At 40.7% G+C, this 19,588-nt stretch overlaps 1 protein-coding gene across 5 annotated transcripts in view; it reads left to right on the forward strand.

Moving 5' to 3' along the window:
- Window positions 1-560: 560 nt before the first annotated feature.
- Window positions 561-19,588, forward strand: part of DNA2 (DNA replication helicase/nuclease 2) — a 50,947-nt gene continuing 31,919 nt past the window's right edge. For 3 of the 5 annotated variants that reach the window (XM_087432119.1, XM_087432120.1, XM_087432121.1), the window contains exons 1-5: window positions 561-715; window positions 2,152-2,331; window positions 3,491-3,674; window positions 5,766-5,911; window positions 17,504-17,635. In XM_087432119.1, coding sequence (XP_087288245.1) covers window positions 615-715; window positions 2,152-2,331; window positions 3,491-3,674; window positions 5,766-5,911; window positions 17,504-17,635 — 743 coding nt within the window. In that variant the 5' untranslated portion in view covers window positions 561-614. The remainder of the gene's footprint in view (window positions 716-2,151; window positions 2,332-3,490; window positions 3,675-5,765; window positions 5,912-17,503; window positions 17,636-19,588) is intronic. The other 2 variants (XM_087432122.1, XM_087432123.1) reach the window with 1 other exon arrangement.

Raw genomic sequence — 19,588 nt, forward strand, 5'->3', positions numbered from 1 at the left:
CCTACACCACTCATCTGTCAGAGGCCATGCTGTGGTACAGCTCACAGACAAAAAGAGGAAGATTTGCAACAGATGTTAGCTCAGGGTGAAACTTCCTCAGCAAAAAAAAAAAAAAGTGGAAAGAGGTTATAAGATAGAAGTGGATATTGGTAGTTTTGCTGATTTAGTGGTAACATGATGAGGAGGTTCCTATCTGACAGCTTCTCTCAATGAATTTTCCAGAAAAAAGGAGGATGAGAGGTTTTCCAGAGAATGCAGAAGTCTGAAGGCTTAGAGGGGACCCTTGGGTTTGGGCAACTGCAAATGTTCTGTTCAAACTAAGAGCATGTGTTGGGTATGGGTTGGTGTGTCTGGAGAGACGGCGGGAGCGTTTAGTCTGGGCCAGATTATAAAGACTCTCTGCTTTCCAAACCCTAAAGCAAGGGAGCACGGGCTCCTTCAACGCCTCCGCTGCCATGCGCCCCGCTCTACCCGGAGCGCGCGGGGCGTGGGCGGAGCCGCCGGCGCAGATCACTTAGGATCTCGGCGGGTCGGCGCATGCGTGCGGCGCCTCTCGGAGTCGCGCTCCTTTTACTTTTCGGTGTGGCTCCGAGTTCGCCTGATTTTGCCTGTTAATGGTTAGAACGGTCTGCGCGCCCAGGATGGAGCCGCTGGAGGACCTGGGCCGGCTGATAGAGAAGAGTTTCGGCGAGGAGGCTGTGCCGCCGGCAGAGCGGTGAGCGGAGCCGGGGGAGAGTCTGGGAACAAAGCGGGAGATTTGAAAGAAAGGAGCGGGAGAGGCGGCACCCACGCCTCGGCGGGCGGGGGCTGGGCACGCGGTGACCCGGCTCCGGTCCCGGCGCACCCGAAGAACCTCCGGAGCTGGGGTCTGTTTCACAGGGTCTTGGGGCCACGCTCAGGCCAGAGCCCAGCAGTTCATTCTTTCCCTTGATTTCACCTCTTTCTCGAATTTGAGGAGTTCCAGCCACCATAAATATCTTCATACAAGGACATTGGGACTGCTACATGCTTTTCTCGATGTTTAGTTGGAGAACTTATCCCAGGGAGAACTCTGCATCCTCAGCTCTGTGTAAATGGTCGGAGAAACTTGACCCACAATCATGGTGTGGGATTATTTTCCATAATAATAATGATGCTACTTATTGTTGACGGATCTTTGCGTTTTGGATTTTGATCAGCAATACTTTTTGGAAGATCCTAGCTGACCTTGGGAAATTCACGGCCTGAAGCTAGGTAGGGTAGGTGAATGAGGCGGTTAGAAAGTAATAGAACCTAGGGTTCGGTGACAGAGATAATTTTGGGGTAATGTGAAAGGCGTTTGGTGTTATAATTGGAGAGAGAGTGACTTCGGACCCTCTGTTGGACTATCACTGATAAAGACTTCCTGCTGTCAAACAGGAAAGATTTAAGAGAGACTCGGTGTTTTTTAGAGGAGAGATTATTTTGCATAGTTTTCAGGAGGCTAGGATCAATAGATAAAAGTATTGTGAAATTGACTTGCTCATTATAAATAAGAAATTTCTGAGTTACTCTCTGAGCTAATGTGACAGGTATTAAGTTTGCTTTCTCTACAAAGCAGGGGCTGGTTGATCCTCAATGAGATTATATAGAAGGATTTTCTACATTAAATAGTAGGTTGGACTAGATGATTTGTAAGTATGCTCCTAATTTAAAGATTAATATAATTCTGTGGCTCACAGTAGGACTTCCAGTGAACCACCCAAACTGTGCTTTTCCATAGCAAACATCTCTTTTATTTACAAAAAAGATAATATCCAAGACATTTCCTTTTACTTGTACTTTGAGAAGGTTTGCACCGGTGGTAGGAATTTGTTGTTTAGTGTTTTTCACTTTGTCCTTGATCCTCATAATCATGGATATCCCACAGAGCTCTTCATAGAGCTTATATTTGGAAAAATCTGTATCATAAGCATGTTTTAAATGGCATTGCTTCCGGGAAGTTTTTATAATAGGAATTCTGCTATGCCCTTGCTTTCTTAATTTTTACGTATTTTAGCCAAAGGTCATTATGATAAACTTTCCAGAAGAAACAAACCTAGATCTCTAGAAGGTTGGTTTGTAGATAAATGAGATTAGATGGCTTCTTATTTCTTGCTTGTGCTACATTAGTTTTGTGTGTGTATGCTTTAGATTTCAGAAGGTGGAAGCATCCTTTTCTAAAACAGTTCTGAGCAGAGGAATGGATAACCGGTACCTGGTGTTAGCAGTCCATATTGTACAGAATGAAGAGGGAAACCATGAAAAGCACCTAAGCATCACTGCTTCCCAGTCGCTAGAATGTGAAGAACTGTGCATCCTTAGGAATGACTGGTAATTTTTGTATAACTTTGAGCTGATCTAGTGGAGTCTTAAGGGTACCATCTTAAAACCCATCACATGGGCTTGTGTGAATGTTGCTATAATTTAATTGTTAATAAAGGGAGTAGATTTGAACCTGAATTAATTCTACATAAAAATTGTGCCTATTACCCCAGCATCTCAAGTTCGCTATCCCCCCTTCCCAAACTTGATTTTTATTGTCATTTGAAAATCAAGTTCAAAGGGACTTATTAAATGACTACTTCCTATTTCCCAGTACTTTGTTTTAAGATTGCAGCTTGAAATTCGTATTAGTTCTCACGGAGAGCAAAATTAATTACAGCATAAAAACATTCTTAAACCTTAGATTTCTCTACTCAAGCAAAGTATGGTACGTGAGGGGTGAAGGGGAGATGCATGGAAGGTGGAGGTCTGACTTTGTCCAGGCCCTTTGTTTAGGTTGCAAGGTAAATGGTTTGAACTAGATAAGTATGATTTTATTTTTGCTACATTGGGTTTGGCTTCATGCCTCAAGACTTACAGAAGCTGTCGATATTGCTGCAAGTCTTAAGAATGAGAGAATTAATTATTAAAACAACGTAATTCTTAATTGGAGCTATATATTTCACCATTAAAGATTTGATAGCTTTTGCAGTAGACGATGCTGTAACACTAAGCAGTTTTCCTTTTTCGAATTTAAGGAAAACCCATGAGTTTTCAGGTGTATTTCAAAGGTGGAAAGGGGTAGAATGACTAAGGAGTTGATTCAGAGACTGCATCCTGGTATTTAATTTTTTTAAAAGACCCAGAAATTTAGAAATACTTATTTCTTCAGATAACATTTATTTTTTGAAGCTTCTTTAGTATGTTTAAATGTAAGAACCTGGGCCGGCCCTGTGGCTTGGTGGTTAAGTGTGCGCGCTGCGATGCTGGTGGCCCGGGTTCGGATCCCGGGTGCGCATCGAGGCACCGCTTCTCCGTTCATCCTGAGGCCGAGTCCCACATACAGCAACTAGAAGGATGTACAGCTACGAAGGATGTGCAGCTACGACGTACAACTACCCACTGGGGCTTTGGGGGGAAAAAATAAAATAAATAAAATCTTTAAAAAAAAAAAAATAAATGTAAGAACCTAAAATATGTATTTATACTTTCTTTGCTTTGTTTTTAGGTGCTCTGTACCAGTAGAGCCGGGGGACATCATCCATTTGGAGGGAGACTGCACATCTGATACTTGGATAATAGATGAAGATTTCGGATATTTGATCCTATACCCAGACATGTTGATTTCTGGCACAAGCATAGCCAGTAGTATTCGTTGTATGAGAAGAGCTGTCCTAAGTGAAACTTTTAGGGTGAATAATATTAACAGCTGATGTTTCTACAGGGTCTTAGAGTTCACAGAGCATTTTGACACTTTATTTAATCTCCCAGGGCCGGTTCCGTGGCTTGGCAGTTAAGTGCGCGCGCTCTGATGCTGGCGGCCCGGTGGATCCCGGGCGCGCCCCAGGGCACCGCTTCTCCGTCCAGCGCGAGGCCGAGTCCCACGTGCAGCAACTAGAAGGATGTGAACCTATGACATACAGCTATCTACTGGGGCTTTGGGGGGAAAAAATGAATAAATAAAATCTTTAAAAAAAAAAAAAAAATCTCCCAGCAGTCCTGTGAGGTAGATGGTATTAATCAGCTGCATTTTACAGATGACGAAAATCAGGCTCACAGAGGTTAGATGACTTGCCCAAAGTCAGGTAGCTAGTAAGTGGCAGTGCTGGGACTCAAGGCCAGATGCCTGAATCCTTTGAATCTTGTGAAACACTTAATAAAACAATTAATTCTAATGATTAAAATAATTAATTTAAGTGATAAAATCTTTTATTTGAAACATCTAGGCATTTCCAAACTTGGCTTCATGTATTCTCAATAAACTAAAAATAAATGTGACAGTCTCTTTTTAAAAAATTATTATGGAAAATTTCACACATACACAGAGATGATTATAATAAATCCTCATGTACCCATTCTGCAGTTCTCAAACGTTATATTATTTTGCAAGTAAATGAAAGCTGATGATTTTTTAAAAATATAAATACAGGGGCTGGCCTGGTGGTGCAAGTGGTTAAGTGTGTGCGCTCTGCTGCCGCGGCCCGGGGTTCACCGGTTTGGATCCCGGGCATGCACCGACACACTGCTTGTCGAGCCATGCTGTGGCAGCATCGCATATAAAGTAGAGGAAGATGGGCACGGATGTTAGCTCAGGGCCAATCGTCCTCAGCAAAAAGAGGAGGATTAGCATCAGATGTTAGCTTGGTGCTGATCTTCCTCACAAAATAAATAAATACAATATCTTTATCATATACAATAAAACTAACAGTAATTTCTTAAATTAATCTAATACCCAGTTTATCTCTTACATCTTTTATCAAAAATGTCGTTTTATTTCGTTGGTTGTTAGAATCAGTATCCAAACAAGGTCTATGTACTATGTTTGGTTAATACGTCTCAAGTTTCTTTCAATCTATAGTAGTTCTGCCTTCCACCCTTCCCCCCCTTTGTTTCAATGCCGTTTATTTGTTGAAGAACCTGGGTTTTTATTTGTTAAGTTTCCTATTCCTCCCAGAGTATTGTTTTAATTATACAGTTGATCTATATGTATGTATAAAACCAAAAATACAGCTGAGCAAGAAGAGAAAGAAGGAAAAATAGCTAAATAGATTGTCTAATAATCTTAATTGACACTTGTTTGTAGTTTATCAGCTTTTTTCTTCAGTTATGGGGAATACCAACTTTTCTTTTAACCACATAATTATAAAGCAGACCTGAATATTAATCTTTTAAAAACTTTTTATTTTGAAATAACTTTAGACTCACATAGAGCTTGCAAAAATATATACAGAGAGTTCCTCTGTAAATTAATTCTTAAAATTCCTGAGGGATGGTTTGGTGACCTTTAGTTTTTTGATAGCTGTAAGGGAGAAGTCTAGGCTAATTGATAAGTACTGTTTCTTTTAAGTGGAGAGAATTTTCTTGCCGAAAATCTCTGCTGTAAGTTTAAATTTAATGTTTGAATAATAGCTTTTACTTGCATGAGTTTATGAGCTATGCCTTTATTGGCCTTTCTATTTCGGTAGATTATAAAGTGAAATTAGAGATGAATATGTTAAATATTTGAGAATATGTTGAATTTTTTCATATTGGTTAATTTTTTTCAAAATGGGAATATACTGACTTTAAACACAACCTATACTTATAAAATAATTCAAGTAATTCTGAATAAAAGAAAGTGAAAGTCACCTATAATTCCACCCACCAGAAGGAAACATTGTTTAATATCTTGGCATTTGTCTTACTGGTGCCCTTTGGCTATTGGTTTAATATGTTAGGTGATAAATATATGATCATGGTTATTAATATGTTGTGAAATAAAACTTTTGTATTTTTTTTCATAGCGCTCTGATTCAGCCACACGCCAAATGCTGATTGGTACAGTTCTCCATGAAGTATTTCAAAAAGCAATAAGTGATAGCTTTGCCCCAGAAAAGCTACAAGAACTTGCTATTCAAACCATTCAAGAAATAAGGCATCTGAAAGAAATGTAAGTAGTTACAAGAGGAACTACAGGTACAATTTTATTTATATAACTTTTTTCCTAGAATCTGTAAGGTATTTGGCTATTAGACTATTCAATGTGAATTAGTGTAATATTGGAATGAAGATTCCAAGGTTGCAGTACCCCATTGCAGTTCTGTAAAGAGCTTCTGAAATTGTACAACAGAAGCTATTTGGCTAAAAATATCTAAATATTCTGTACATGTGCACAACAGACTCTTAGCTGCTCTCAGAGAGTGTGAAAACCTTTTTGCCTTATTTCTAGAAACAGTGTGACATACTGAAAATTGTATGGGTCTGGGAGTCAGGGGAACCTAGTTTCAAATTGTAGCTTTGTCAAAAGGTTTATGACTAAAGAAGTTACTTAAAGATTCTTTTTTCTTTTGAGGAAGCTCAGCCCTGAGCTAACATCCATGTCAATCCTCCTCTTTTTGCTGAGGAAGACCGGCTCTGAGCTAACATCTATTGCCAATCCTCCTCCTTTTTTTCCCCATTTTCTCCCCAAAGCCCCAGTAGATAGTTGTATGTCATAGTTGCACATCCTTCTAGTTGCTGTACGTGGGACGCCGCCTCAGCATGGCTGGACAAGCGGTGCATTGGTGTGCACTGGGATCCGAACCTGGGCCACCAGCAGTGGAGCATGCGCACTTAACTGCTAAGCCACAGGGCCAGCCCCTTAAAGATTCTTAAAAAGTTGATAGTCCCTATTTTGTAGACTTTTTGTGACAATGGAGATAATGTGTGTAAAACCACAAAGGGCTAGTCATGGGCTTTTTTTTTTTTTTGGTGAGAAAGATTTTCCCTGAGGTAACATCTGTGCCGGTCTTCCTCTATTTTGTGCGTGGGTCACCACCTCAGCATGGCTGATGAGTAGTGTAGGTCTGTGTGTGAGATCCAAACCTGCAAACCTGGGCCGCCGAAGCAGAGCACACCGAACTTAATCACTATGCCATGGGTCCAGCCCCTAATCATTGGCATTTTGTGAGTGACTACCTGCAGAGGGATTGGCATGCTCTGCTCTCTGTTTCTTCCTTGACTCCTACTGCAGTCCATCTTTTTTCACAGAAGTGTTTTTGTTAGTGGTGATTTTGATTTCCACACTAGTTGACATAAACCTATTTTTCCCAGATGTAATTCTGTGTTTCATTGTTTGTATGGGAAAGACATATTCCAAAATTCCATGCAACTGATTTACTAATGACAGATAATCTGTTGTCCTAAAAACATTTAGAACCCTGCCATATGCCAGACACTGTGTTAAATTCTTTTAGACACCTTATCTAATCTGATAGCAGCCTGTTATAAATGAAGAAACAGAAGCACAGAGTTATCACTTACTCATGACCACACAGCATAGCTCAGAGTATGAGAAGATTTAATAAAGTTTTTGCTTTAAAAGTTCCACTTATTGCATTATTTGCTACTTTACATTTCAAATTTTTACTTTTTTTGTCACACCCTAATCAGCATATGGTGATGCCTTATCTGTTGTGTATTGTATTGATTATTTATTGCCCTGAAACAAATCACATCAAAACTTAGTGGCTTAAAATGACAGACATCTATTATCTCACAGTTTCTGTAGGTCAGGAATTCAGAGGAGGCTGGGTGGTTCTGGCCCAGAGTCTCCCATGTGGGGCTGCAGTCATCTGAGGGCTTGACCGGGGTGTGAGGATCTGCTTCCAAGATGACGTACTCACATGGCTGTTGTGATAAGGCCTCAATTCCTGGCTGGCTATTGGCAGGAGGTTTCAGTTCCTTGACACGTGGGCCTCTTCACAGGGCTGCCTGATGTGTTGTCACGACATGTCAACTACTTTCTCCAGATTGGATGGTCCAAGAAAGAGAGCAAGCAGAAAGCCACAGTGCTTTTTATAACTTAGTCTCTGAAAGGAGTGACTAGGCACATGTGTATGGTGACAGATGGTAATTAGTCTTTGGGTGGTGAACATGATGTAATCTACACAGAAATTGAAATATAACGATGTAGGGCCGGCCCCGTGGCTTAACAGTTGAGTGCGCATGCTCCGCTGCTGGCGGCCCAGGTTTGGATCCCAGGCGCGCACCGATGCACTGCTTCTCCGGCCATGCTGAGGCCGCGTCCCACATACAGCAACTAGAAGGATGTGCAGCTATGACATACAACTATCTATTGGGGCTTTGGGGGAAAAAATAAATAAATAAGAAGTTAAAAAAGAGAAATATAATGATGTACACCTGAAATTTATGTACTGTTATAAACCAAAGTTACCTCAAAAAAAAATAGTTTGGAAAAAAAAAGTATAACCTAGTCTCTGAACTCATGCATTGTCACTTCTGGTTTGTTTGTTTGTTTAATTAATTAATTTGTGAGGAGGACTAGCCCTGAGGTAACGTTCAATGCCAATCTTCCTCTTTTTTGCTGAGCAAGATTGGCTCTGGGCTAACATCCGTGCCGATCTTCCTCTACTTTATATGGGATTCCGCCACAGCATGGCTTGACAAGCGGCATGTCGGTGCGCGCCTGGGATCCGGACCTGGGAACCCCAGGCCTCCGAAGCGGAGCGTGAGCACTTAACCACTTGCGCCACTGGGCCTGCCTCCCACTTCTGGTTTTTTTAATTCATTAGGTGCAAGTCACTAAGTCTAGCTCTCTCTCAAGTATAGAGAATTGGCTGCCATCTTTTTAAGGGGGTGTCAAAGAATTTGTGGACATATTTTAAACTACCACAGATATTCAGGTATCAGGCAACCTGATTAGTCTAGAATCCAGCTTGAATGCAAGGATGAAAGAAAACAAGATGTCTGAGAGCAGCCTTGCTCAGAATTCATGAGGTCCATGTATTAAACCTTGTGCACTTTACATAATGGAGTGTCTTTCATACTCTCAGCATCTCTTATTATTTTTCATTAATATCTAACAGTCTTAGTTATCTGGTTTCCAAGATGCAGCAGAGAGGCACCTTCCTAGTAACATAATATGAGAGCTGATGGTTTTATTACAGGAAAGAGGGAAGTATTTTTAAAAATATAAGACTGTGAAGGTCAGAATTTTGGAGGGAATGCATTTGTAGCAGATCCTTGGGTATCACTGAATTGTGTGATTGTTATTTACCATGATATTCTAAGTTATTAAGGGAAAATATGTTTCATTTCATAATTATGAAAATATTAATTCCCTCATAATTCTTGCCCATCCACAGTAATATCAATCCTGTTCAAGAGAATACTTTTTTAAATTCCTAAATCCTAAAATAACAGATTCAGAGTTCTTTTCCACCCTCTCTCATAGACCCTTCTCCCTTAGTACGGAGAAAGATCTGTTCAACTCTACCCTCTCATTATGTCGATAAAAGTCTAGGCCTGAAGATACTACCTTAATAATTGCTAAGTACCTTAATAATCTCAGGAAAGACCAGGCTATTACATGTCAGTTTTCTGTGAGTTGGCTAAAATTAAAAAGGGAGAATTTAAATGCAGAAGACATTAAATAACCAGTATAGACTGGTTTAGAAACTTGAAAAAGAGTGCTGGTCTGTAAAAAGTAAAAGACTGGGAAGAATCTGCCTAAGGAGATCATGACAATGAGGAATGGTTCCAGGATGGTTGGACAAATTTATTGAGGAAAAAGATTACCCAGTTGTGCAGGTTCTTTTTTTTAATAATAAATTATTCTTTCTTTTTTTTTTTTTTTTTATAATTTTATTTATTTATTTTTCCCCCACAGCCCCAGTAGATAGTTGTATGTCACAGTTGCACATCCTTCTAGTTGCTGGATGTGGGATGCGGCCTCAGCATGGCCGGAGAAGCGGTGTGTCGGTGCGCGCCCGGGATCCGAACCCCAGGCCGCCAGCAGCGGAGCGAGTGCACTTAACCGCTAAGCCACGGGGCCGGCCCCTAACTTATTATTTCTAAATAGGTTATAAATTCGTGCACACCATTAGTACACAGTAGTACATTCATGCACACCAGTAGTACAAGCGCACACCATCGTGTATTGTATTATATTTGTATTTGTATTATACAAGTAATAACTTGTATAATAACATGATGTTATTATAATAGTACAAGAAGGGGCCAGCCCCGTGGCTTAGCGGTTAAGTGCGCGTGCTCCACTGCTGGTGGCCCAGGTTCGGATCCCGGGCGCGTACCGACTCACCGCTTCTCCGGCCATGCTGAGGCCACGTCCCACATACAGCAACTGGAAGGATGTGCAACTATAACATACAACTATCTACTGGGGCTTTGGGGAAAAAAAAAAAATAGTACAAGAGGATACACAGTAAAAAGTAAGTCCTTTCTACCCGTATTCTTGTAGTTCTCAGTTCCTCTCCCTAGAGGCAACCACTGTTACAAGTTTCTTGTATGTCCTTCCACAGAGATTTCAAGCATTTATGTGTGGTAGTATGCATATATATTTATATTTTATTTTTTAGGTAGCATACCATACACATCATTGTGTATAAAGATTAAATCTTGGTGATTGTTCCATGTCAGTACTTATTGAGCTATCTCATTTTTAATTAATAGTGGTATAGTGTTTTATTGTATGGATGTACTGTAATTTATTTAAGTATCCCGTTGGCAGTTCAATTTTTGCTTTTATTAGCAATGCTATAATAAATACCTTTGATTATCCTTTATTTTCTACCTGTGCAGGCATATATCTGGGCTCAATACTTAAATGTGGAATTGTTGGGCCACAGGATATATGCATTAAAAAATCTTTTTATTTGGAAATAACTTCAAATTTAGAGAAAAGTTGCACGAGTAGTACAAGGAACATCCATATACTCTTTACTCAGATTCACTTATTATATGTGAGCGTGTTTGTGTAGATTCTCCTCCCAAGATTAAGTAATATACATCATGGTATACACAATGGGCTGTATATCAGTAGTATACATCATGATATATACAGATGGGCTGTATATCAGTAGTGTACATCATGGTATACACGATGGGCTGTATATACGAAGCCACTGGCCATAGAGCAGGCCGAGCAGAGCCCTGGACATCCTGGGGTGCCCTGTGGGCTCAGGGGCCCCCACTGCGGTGGGCAGAGCTGGCCCTGCTCACCTCCCTTTGGGCCTCTTGTGCCCAGACCACTGTGTGGTGGCTCAGGCCAGGCACGTGGTGACCTTTGTTAGCCAGGTGTGGGGCCTCAGCCTGGTGTGTCAGCCTGCTGCTGGCCAAGGGCTTTGATCATGACATGTTCTCTCTGACACTGAGCTGAGCGGGCTCAGGGCTCATGTCCCTGAGGTAAAAAACCACGATGTATACTTAAGTGTGTATTTCCAAAGAGTAAGGATTTTCTTTTATGTAACCATAGTACAGTTATTAACTTCAGGAAATTTAGTATTGATAGAATACTTTTGTCTGATCTGTTTGCATTTCAGTTTTGTCCAATAATGTTCTTTATAGGGTTTTTCCCCCTCCAGGACAGGATGCAGTCTGGGTACATTTAAAATTTTGATATATATTGCCAAATTGCTTTGTATAAGCCTAGTTCCAGTTTAATTTCTGCCGGCAATATATGAGTCCTTCTTTCCCTCTCCTCATCCTCACCTACGTCCTCTTTTATCAACTAGAAGTTTCTAGATTTCAAATAGCTTTTTGCAGGGATAACCTTTAGTTCTGGTAGTCTGAGTGTGTGATTGTTTGGGGCACTTTGGCGTCAGCAGTTGCTCCCTGGCTTGAGAAATTTCAGCTTCTCTCTCTCTTTTTTTTTTTTTTAATTAATTATTTTTATTGAAGTATAATTGACATTATTATATAATATTATATATTATTATATTAGTTATTTATTATATAATATTATATTCGTTTCAGGTGTACAACACGGTGCTTTGATATTTTAATACATTACAAAATGATCACCACGATATATCTAGTTACCATCTGTCACCATACAAAGTTATTACAATATTATTGACTCTATTCACTGTGCTGTACATTATATCCCCGTGAGTTATTTATTTTATTTCTGGAAGTTTGTACCTCTTAATCCACTTCACCTATTTTGCTCATTCCCTTACCCTTCCCCTCTAGCAACCACCAGTTTGTTCTTTGTATCTGTGAGTCTGTGTCTGTTTTGTTTTGTTTGTTTTGTTTTTTAGCTTCCACATGTAAGTGAAGTCATATGGTGTTTGTCTTTATGTGACTTATTTCACTTAGCATAATACCCTCTAGGTCCAATGATGTTTTTGCAAATGGCAAGATTTCATTCTTTTTTATGGCTAATATTCCATGTATATATACACACACACATACCACATCGTGGTTTTGTTTTTAATTTTATCCTTTACTTAGGATATTTATCAGTTACATGTTACAGTGATACTTCCAACTTAAAAAAGAAAAAACTTGGCTTTAAGTTTAAACAATATCTTACAGCAGACAAAAGGGATTTCCCTCCTTTATTAAGTTCTTATTTTAGGACATACCAATTTGTACTCCTTGTAAGAGGCATGGCATTAAAAAAGCAAAAAAGATGAGTTTTCTCCTCCTGCTTCCAAATTCTTATCAGTCACTGTAGATGATCATGAGTAGAGTTAAAGGTAAAAATTAACATGTACAATACATCATCACAACATCTCCCAGTTGAATTTTTTTCCAAGTGGCATTTTTGTAAATTAAAATTATTAACTAAATCCAAGATCAGCAAGTAGCTGCTAAGTGATGAAGAATTTAAACTTTAAAGCAACTATGTAATTAACCTAGCAACTTAACCTTGTAACGCAAACCTGGTAAAACAAATTAGAGGTGAAAAAATCCTAATAATTTTCATTTATGATATGGGAGTAAATCTCTCTCTATATATGTATTTATGCCCACGTTATAAATTTGCGAGTGGTTTTTTTTTTCTGGTCACCTCTTCCAAGATCAATCAAGAGGAAAAACATTTAAAAGTTAGGAATTGGGCACACCTTTTTAAAGATTTCAGTAATATGTTTCCTTTATATGTTATTACAATAAAGGCTCTATAAAACTGTTAGCTGAAGGCTTTGATAAGAATAAGATCTGTTTTGAGAATAGCACTTATCATTGCCCAAAATAGTTCAGAAAATCTTGCAGATTATAAGATTTTTAGCTTGGACTACAGTAGATAACTTTGAAAAATGTTCCTCAAATATTTAAAAAGGCAAAGTAAATTTTTCTCTACCTGCTAAATTATTGAACTTTTTGCATAAGAACGTCATTCAAGTTTTCTAAAATGAGAACTATGAGTTTACGTTAAACATCTCTAAAATATGTACCTTTTTTTAACACTACTGTCATGAGATGCATTTGTAAGATTATCCAAATTTAGATAAAAGTAAATGAGAAACTTAAAAAGGGGAAGCTTTGAACACTATAAATCCTTTCCCATATGAAAAGTATAGATATTAGCAGAATATTCACTAAGTAAAATGAAAATATTACCTGGTTTCTAAGGCACACTGTTAGTTATAACATCTAAGGTGGGATTTATTTGATGAACTGCATTAAGCTCTCAGAACATTTGCTGCAATTGAGGTAAGAGGCAAGTATTCACATGTTAGTCTGTGGTCAAGAAAGATATTTCAACTAAAATATGTCAATTTTCACGTCTGCAATCACTTAGACATTACTGATGTAGTATTTGGAAGAGTTTCTGTATAGAAGATTTTTTAGACTGGCGTATGATACTCAGTGCTGTAGAGGGTTAGGTAAACTCAGTTCTCTTTTGTTCAACAATGCCTCATTCCCACTACATAAAGCTTGGTCTCCGGTTTCACTATCCAATGCCTGCCTTACATTAAGCTGTACTTTGTAGGTACACATAAAGTGATTACATTATAAAAGGCCTCTAGATCTCTTGGTTCAAATGTAATAATTTGTTTAATTTCCATTAATTTTACAGGAGCAAGGGAACCCTCTCCAGTAATTTTCAGGTTGATAATTTTTTTTTTTTAATTTTATTTATTTATTTTTCCCCCAAAGCCCCAGTAGATAGTTGTATGTCATAGCTGCACATCCTTCTAGTTGCTGTATGTGGGATGCGGCCTCAGCATGGCCGGAGAAGTGGTGCGTTGGTGCACGCCCGGGATCCGAACCCGGGCCGCCAGCAGTGGAGTGCACACACTTAACCACTAAGCCACGGGGCTGGCCCTCAGGTTGATAAATTTGATTTTCCAAATATTCTCCACAAAAGGACAGTGGATAGGTCCAAAAATTTGTTCAAAAATGCCCAAACACAGAGGAAATGAACAGACACTTCTCCAAAGAAGAGATACATGTGGCCAATAGGCACATGAAAAGATGCTCAACATCACTAAGCATCAGGGAAATGCAAATCAAAACCACACTAAGATATCACCTTATACCCGTTAGAATGGCTATAATCACCAAGACAAAAAGCAACAAATGCTGCAGAGGCTGTGGAGAAATGGGAACCCTAATCCACTGCTGGTGGGAATGCAAACTGGTGTAGCCTCTATGGAAAACAGTATGGAGATTCTTCAAAAAATTGAAAATAGAAATACCTTATGATCCAGCTATCCCACTACTGGGTATCTACCCAATGAACCTGAAATCAACAATCCAAAGAGGCTTATGCACCCCTGTGTTTATCGCAGCATTATTCACTGTAGCCAAGACATGGAAGTAACCCAAGTGTCCCTCGACTGATGATTGGATAAAGAAGATGTAGTATGTATATATAGTGGAATACTACTCAGCCATAAAAAAAGACAAAATCGTCCATTTGCAACAACATGGATGGACCTGGAGGGTATTATGTTAAGTGAAATAAGCCAGAAAGAGAAAGACAAACAGTGCATGATTTCACTTATATGTGGAAGATAAACCAACACACGGACAGAGAAAACTGTTTGGTGGTTACCAGAGGCTAGGGGGGTGGGGGTGGGCACAAGGATTGGAGGGATGCACTTATATGGTGACTGATAAACAATAATGTACAACAAAAATTTCACAATAAAAAAAAAATGCCCAAACAAGTGTTCCCTCAGTGGACAGTCCCAGCAACTCCGACCGTAACTAGACCATGGGGAGAAGCAGCACATTTCAGTCCACGGGAGTCCAGGTTGGGACTGAAAAAGATACTCTGCTTTCACTAGTGATAGCAGATGAAGGCTCACAATGTCTGCTGCATGGTAGTCTATCACATTTTGTTGAGGTGTGTTGTAATGACACCTAAGCTTGCCATCATGCCGGAAGTGCTGTGGCCCCCCCATTCATCTCGAGGTGGTCCCAGAAGAGGATTCTGAGAATTAAGAAGGTCAGAGAACCAGTGACAGAATTATTCTCCTAATCAACGAAAATCCACTTTTTCAGCTTTTTTTTTTTTTTAAAGATTTTATTTATTTTATTTTTTCCCCCCAAAGCCCCAGTAGATAGTTGTATGTCATAGCTGCACATCCTTCTAGTTGCTGTATGTGGGACTCGGCCTCAGGATGGACGGAGAAGTGGTGCCTCGATGCGCACCCGGGATCCGAACCTGGGCCACCAGCATTGCAGTGCGCGCACTTAACCACCAAACCACAGGGCCGGCCCGCACTTTTTCAGCTTTTTTTGTCTTCTTTTTCCTGCTGTTGAACGAGTCTAATATCCTCTGTCTTTACTGGCTCTGGAGTTTCCTTTAATTTCGGTTGTAATTGCTTGTTCCAGTAATCCTTTGCATGCTGAATAAGGTGGTGTTTTTCAGTAGCTGGAGGTATAATAGCCCCCTCTGCTGCCAAGTACTTAAATATGATTTCTCGCTGGACTTTTTACTCCTCAGAAGTTCTACACTTTGACTGTACACTAGTGTTGCACGAATGGCATCTTGGCAGTCCTCAGGCTGCACCAGGTAGTTGGTGATGGTGTCACACAGGGCCATGATCTCGTCCAGCAGGCCGAGCAGGTTACGACAGCCCTCCATCTCTGGGTATCTGAGCCCCAACATCTCGACCTCCAGGAAGTGTGGAGAGGGCGACACCAAAAAGGTTGCCCCTTCAGGCCCACCAGGCTGGCGCCTTGGCAACAGACACTGCTATATACCACATCTCCTTTATCCATTCATCTATCGATGGACACTTAGGTTTCTTCCACGTTTTGGCTATTGTAAATAATGCTGCAGAGAACATAGGGATGCATGTATTTTTTCAAATTTTTGTTTTCTTCAGATGTATACCCAGAAGTGGAATTGCTGGATTGTATGGTATTTCTATTTTTAATTTTTTGAGGAACCTCCATACTGTTTTCCATAGTGGCTGTGCCGATTTACCTTCTCACTAACAGTGTACTAGGGTTCTCTGTTTTCCGTATCCTCTCCAAAACTTATTTCTTGTTCTTTTTTTTTGTGAGGAAGAGTCGCCCTGAACTGACATGAGTTGACAATCGTCCTCTTTTTGTTTGAGGAAGAGTGGCCCTGAGCTAACGTCTTGGCCCCTCTTGTCTTTTTCATTTTATTTTATATTTTTTTATTTTTTGTGAGGAGGACTAGCCCTGAGCTAACATCCGATGCCAATCCTTCCCTTTTTTCTTAAGGAAGATTGGCCCTGGGCTAACATCTGTGCCCATCTTCCTCTACTTTATATGGGACGCCACCACAGCGTGGCTTGACAAGCGGTGTGTTGTTGCGTGCCCGGGATCTGAACCTGTGAACCCTGGGCTGCCGCAGTGGAGCGCGTGCACTTAACCGCTGCACCACCGGGCCAGCCCCAGCACCTCTTGTCTTTTTTTTTTTTCTGTGAGGAAGATCAGCCTTGATCTAACATCCATGCCAATCCTCCTCTTTTTGCTGAGGAAGACCGGCCCTGAGCTAACATCTATTGCCAATCCTCCTCCTTTTTTTTCCCTTTTTCTCCCAAAGCCCCAGTAGATAGTTGTATGTCATAGTTGCAGGTCATAGTTGCACATCCTGCTAGTTGCTGTATGTGGGGCGCTGCCTCAGCATGGCCTGACAAGCGGTGTGTTGGTGCACGCCTGGGATCTGAACCCGGGCTGCCAGTAGCGGAGCGCGCGCACTTAACTGCTAAGCCACGGGGCCGGCCCCTCTTGTCTTTTTGATAACAGCCATTCTGACAGAGGTGAGGTTTATCTTTCGACTTGAGGTTGCTATTGTGCTCAGGAGAAGCAATGTTGGCAGAGCCAGAGTTGCTAAATTTGCCTTGCTTGCTGAACCAGCTCTTTTAGAGGACTGATAGGGCTCTGCTGTCTTCCATTTTTTTTTTTTGTGGTGAACAAGACTGGCCCTGAGCTAACATCTGTTGTCAATCCTCCTCTTTTTGCTTGAGGAAGAGTGGCCCTGAGCTAACATCTGTGCCCATCTTCCTCTACTTTATATGGGATCCTGCCACAGCATGGCTTGACGAGCGGTGTGTAGGTCCGCGTCAGGGATCCGAACCCGGGAACCTCAGGCCGCTGAAGCAGAGTGAGCAAACTTAACCACTATGCCACTGGGCCGGCACCCTGCTGTCTTCCTTTTAAGGCTGAATAATACTCCATTGTATGTACTTATCGTTGTTTATCCATTAATTAGTGGATGGGTACTTGGGTTGCTTATTTCGGTATTTTTGTCCTTATTTACTTTTTAAATATTTATACTTTCATATTTAGTCTCTTATTTTTGCAGGTACCGCTTAAATCTTAATCAAGATGAAATAAAACAAGACGTAGAGGAGTATCTGCCTTCATTTTCTAAATGGGCTGGAGATTTCATGCGTAAACATACTTCAGCTGACTTCCCGCAGATGCAGTTCTCTCTGTAAGAAACCTGTTTTGTTTATACGGTATTCCTATGTTTAGACCAGGATTCTGTTCTGTATGTTGCGTTAAAGCCTTGTAAAGGTCAAGTTATTACAACCAGCCTTTTTGTTTACTTATTTTATAAATTATACTCCTGAGTATCTTTCCAGGACAAAAAATAATCTAATGAATAGAAGATTCTATTTTCATTATAATAAAATCTTCTAATTCTTAGGTAGGTTGTTTTTTTTTTTTTTTTTGTGGGGAAGATCGGCCCTGAGCTAACATCTGCCAATCCTCCTCTTTTTGCTGAGGAAGACTGGCCCTGGGCTAACATCCATGCCCATCTTCCTCCACTTTGTATGGGACGCCGCCACAGCATGGCTTGACAATCGGTGCGTCAGTGTGCGCCAGGGACCGGGATCCGAACTGGCGAACCCCGGGCCGCCACAGCGGAGCACGCACACTTAACCGCTTGTGCCACGGGGCCGGCCCCTGTAGGTATGTTTTTGAATAAAATAATCAATTTGTAAATATTTTGGGGGTCCTAATTTCATATGTATTTCTCTCTGTTACTATCATATATAGACTGTGTCATGGATTTGTGCTATATGCTTAAATACTGTGTTTAGCCATTTAATGCTATTTGGCATTTGGTTTGCTTTTTACTTTTTTTCCCCTTAAAGTAGCATTGATAAACATTTATAGGTAATACTTTTTTTCTTTTCTGTTATTCACCCATTCAGCAAATATTTATTGAATGCCTAATTTCTGGGAAGTAATATTCTAGGTGCTGGGATTATAGTAGGGGAAAAAAAAAGCCAGTGACTCCACGGAGCTTCTGTACTACTGAACAAGTAACGGGGTGCCAGATTGTGGTCCGTGCCATGTAGAATAATGGGGAGGGTAACAAGGAAAAGAGAGTTGGTGGTGGTGGTGATGGGACATATCATTTTCATAGAATGGTCGTGAAAGGCCTCTCTGTTAAGGTGGCAGTTAGTGGCAGCCTGAAAGAAATGAAGGAGGGAGCTATGCAGCTATCTCCAAGAAGAGCATTTCAGGCAAAAGCCCTGTGGGTGACGCACACCTGCCATTGTGGCTGTTGTGGAGTGAGCTGGGAAGGAGCAGAAGTGGCTCTCCTGGGGCCGGCCCAGGGATGTAGCAGTTAAGTGCACACGCCCCACTGCTGGCAGCCCGAGTTCGGATCCCGGGCTCGCACCTGAGGCACTGCTTGTCAAGCCATGCTGTGGCTGTGTCCCATATAAAGTGGAGGAAGATGGGCACAGATGTTAGACCAGGGCCAGTCTTCCTCAGCAAAAAGGAGGATTGGCAGATGTTAGCTCAGGGCCGATCTTCCCCACAAAAACAAAACAAAACACAAAAGAAGTGGCTCTCCTGGGGCCTTGTAAGCCACGTCAGGACTTTGACTGCTGTTCTGATTAGATGGGAAGCCACTGGAGAGTTTGTGCAGAGGGTTTTGATCTGATTTCCCTTTTTTTTAAACAGGCAACATTTTATTTTTCTTTAAATAGGCACAACTTCCATTTATATCAATATTCTTAACCCTTTCTCAATATTCTCAATATTTTATCTCATGACATTTTGTTATCTGAATAACTTTTTTTTTTTTAATAATTTTATTTATTTATTTATTTTCCCCCCAAAGCCCCAATAGATAGTTGTATGTCATAGCTGCACATCCTTCTAGTTGATGTATGTGGGACACGGCCTCAGCATGGCTGGAGAAGTGGTGCGTCGGTGCGCGCCCAGGATCCGAACCGGGGCCACCAGCAGCAGAGTGCGCACACTTAACTGCTAAGCCACGGGGCTGGCCCACTTGAGATTTTAAATTGTGGTGTACATCCATTTTCATTGTTGTTTTAAAAGATATTAGCTTTTCTTTTACTGTTTGTTTTAGCATTTTGTCTGCATGTATTTTCTTTTGGTTAAAATTTACTTGTTGGGCCGGCAC

The sequence above is a fragment of the Ceratotherium simum genome, chromosome 6, assembly GCF_057802395.1.
Source record: "Ceratotherium simum simum isolate JZ-2026a chromosome 6, ASM5780239v1, whole genome shotgun sequence".
Classification (NCBI taxonomy): domain Eukaryota; kingdom Metazoa; phylum Chordata; class Mammalia; order Perissodactyla; family Rhinocerotidae; genus Ceratotherium; species Ceratotherium simum.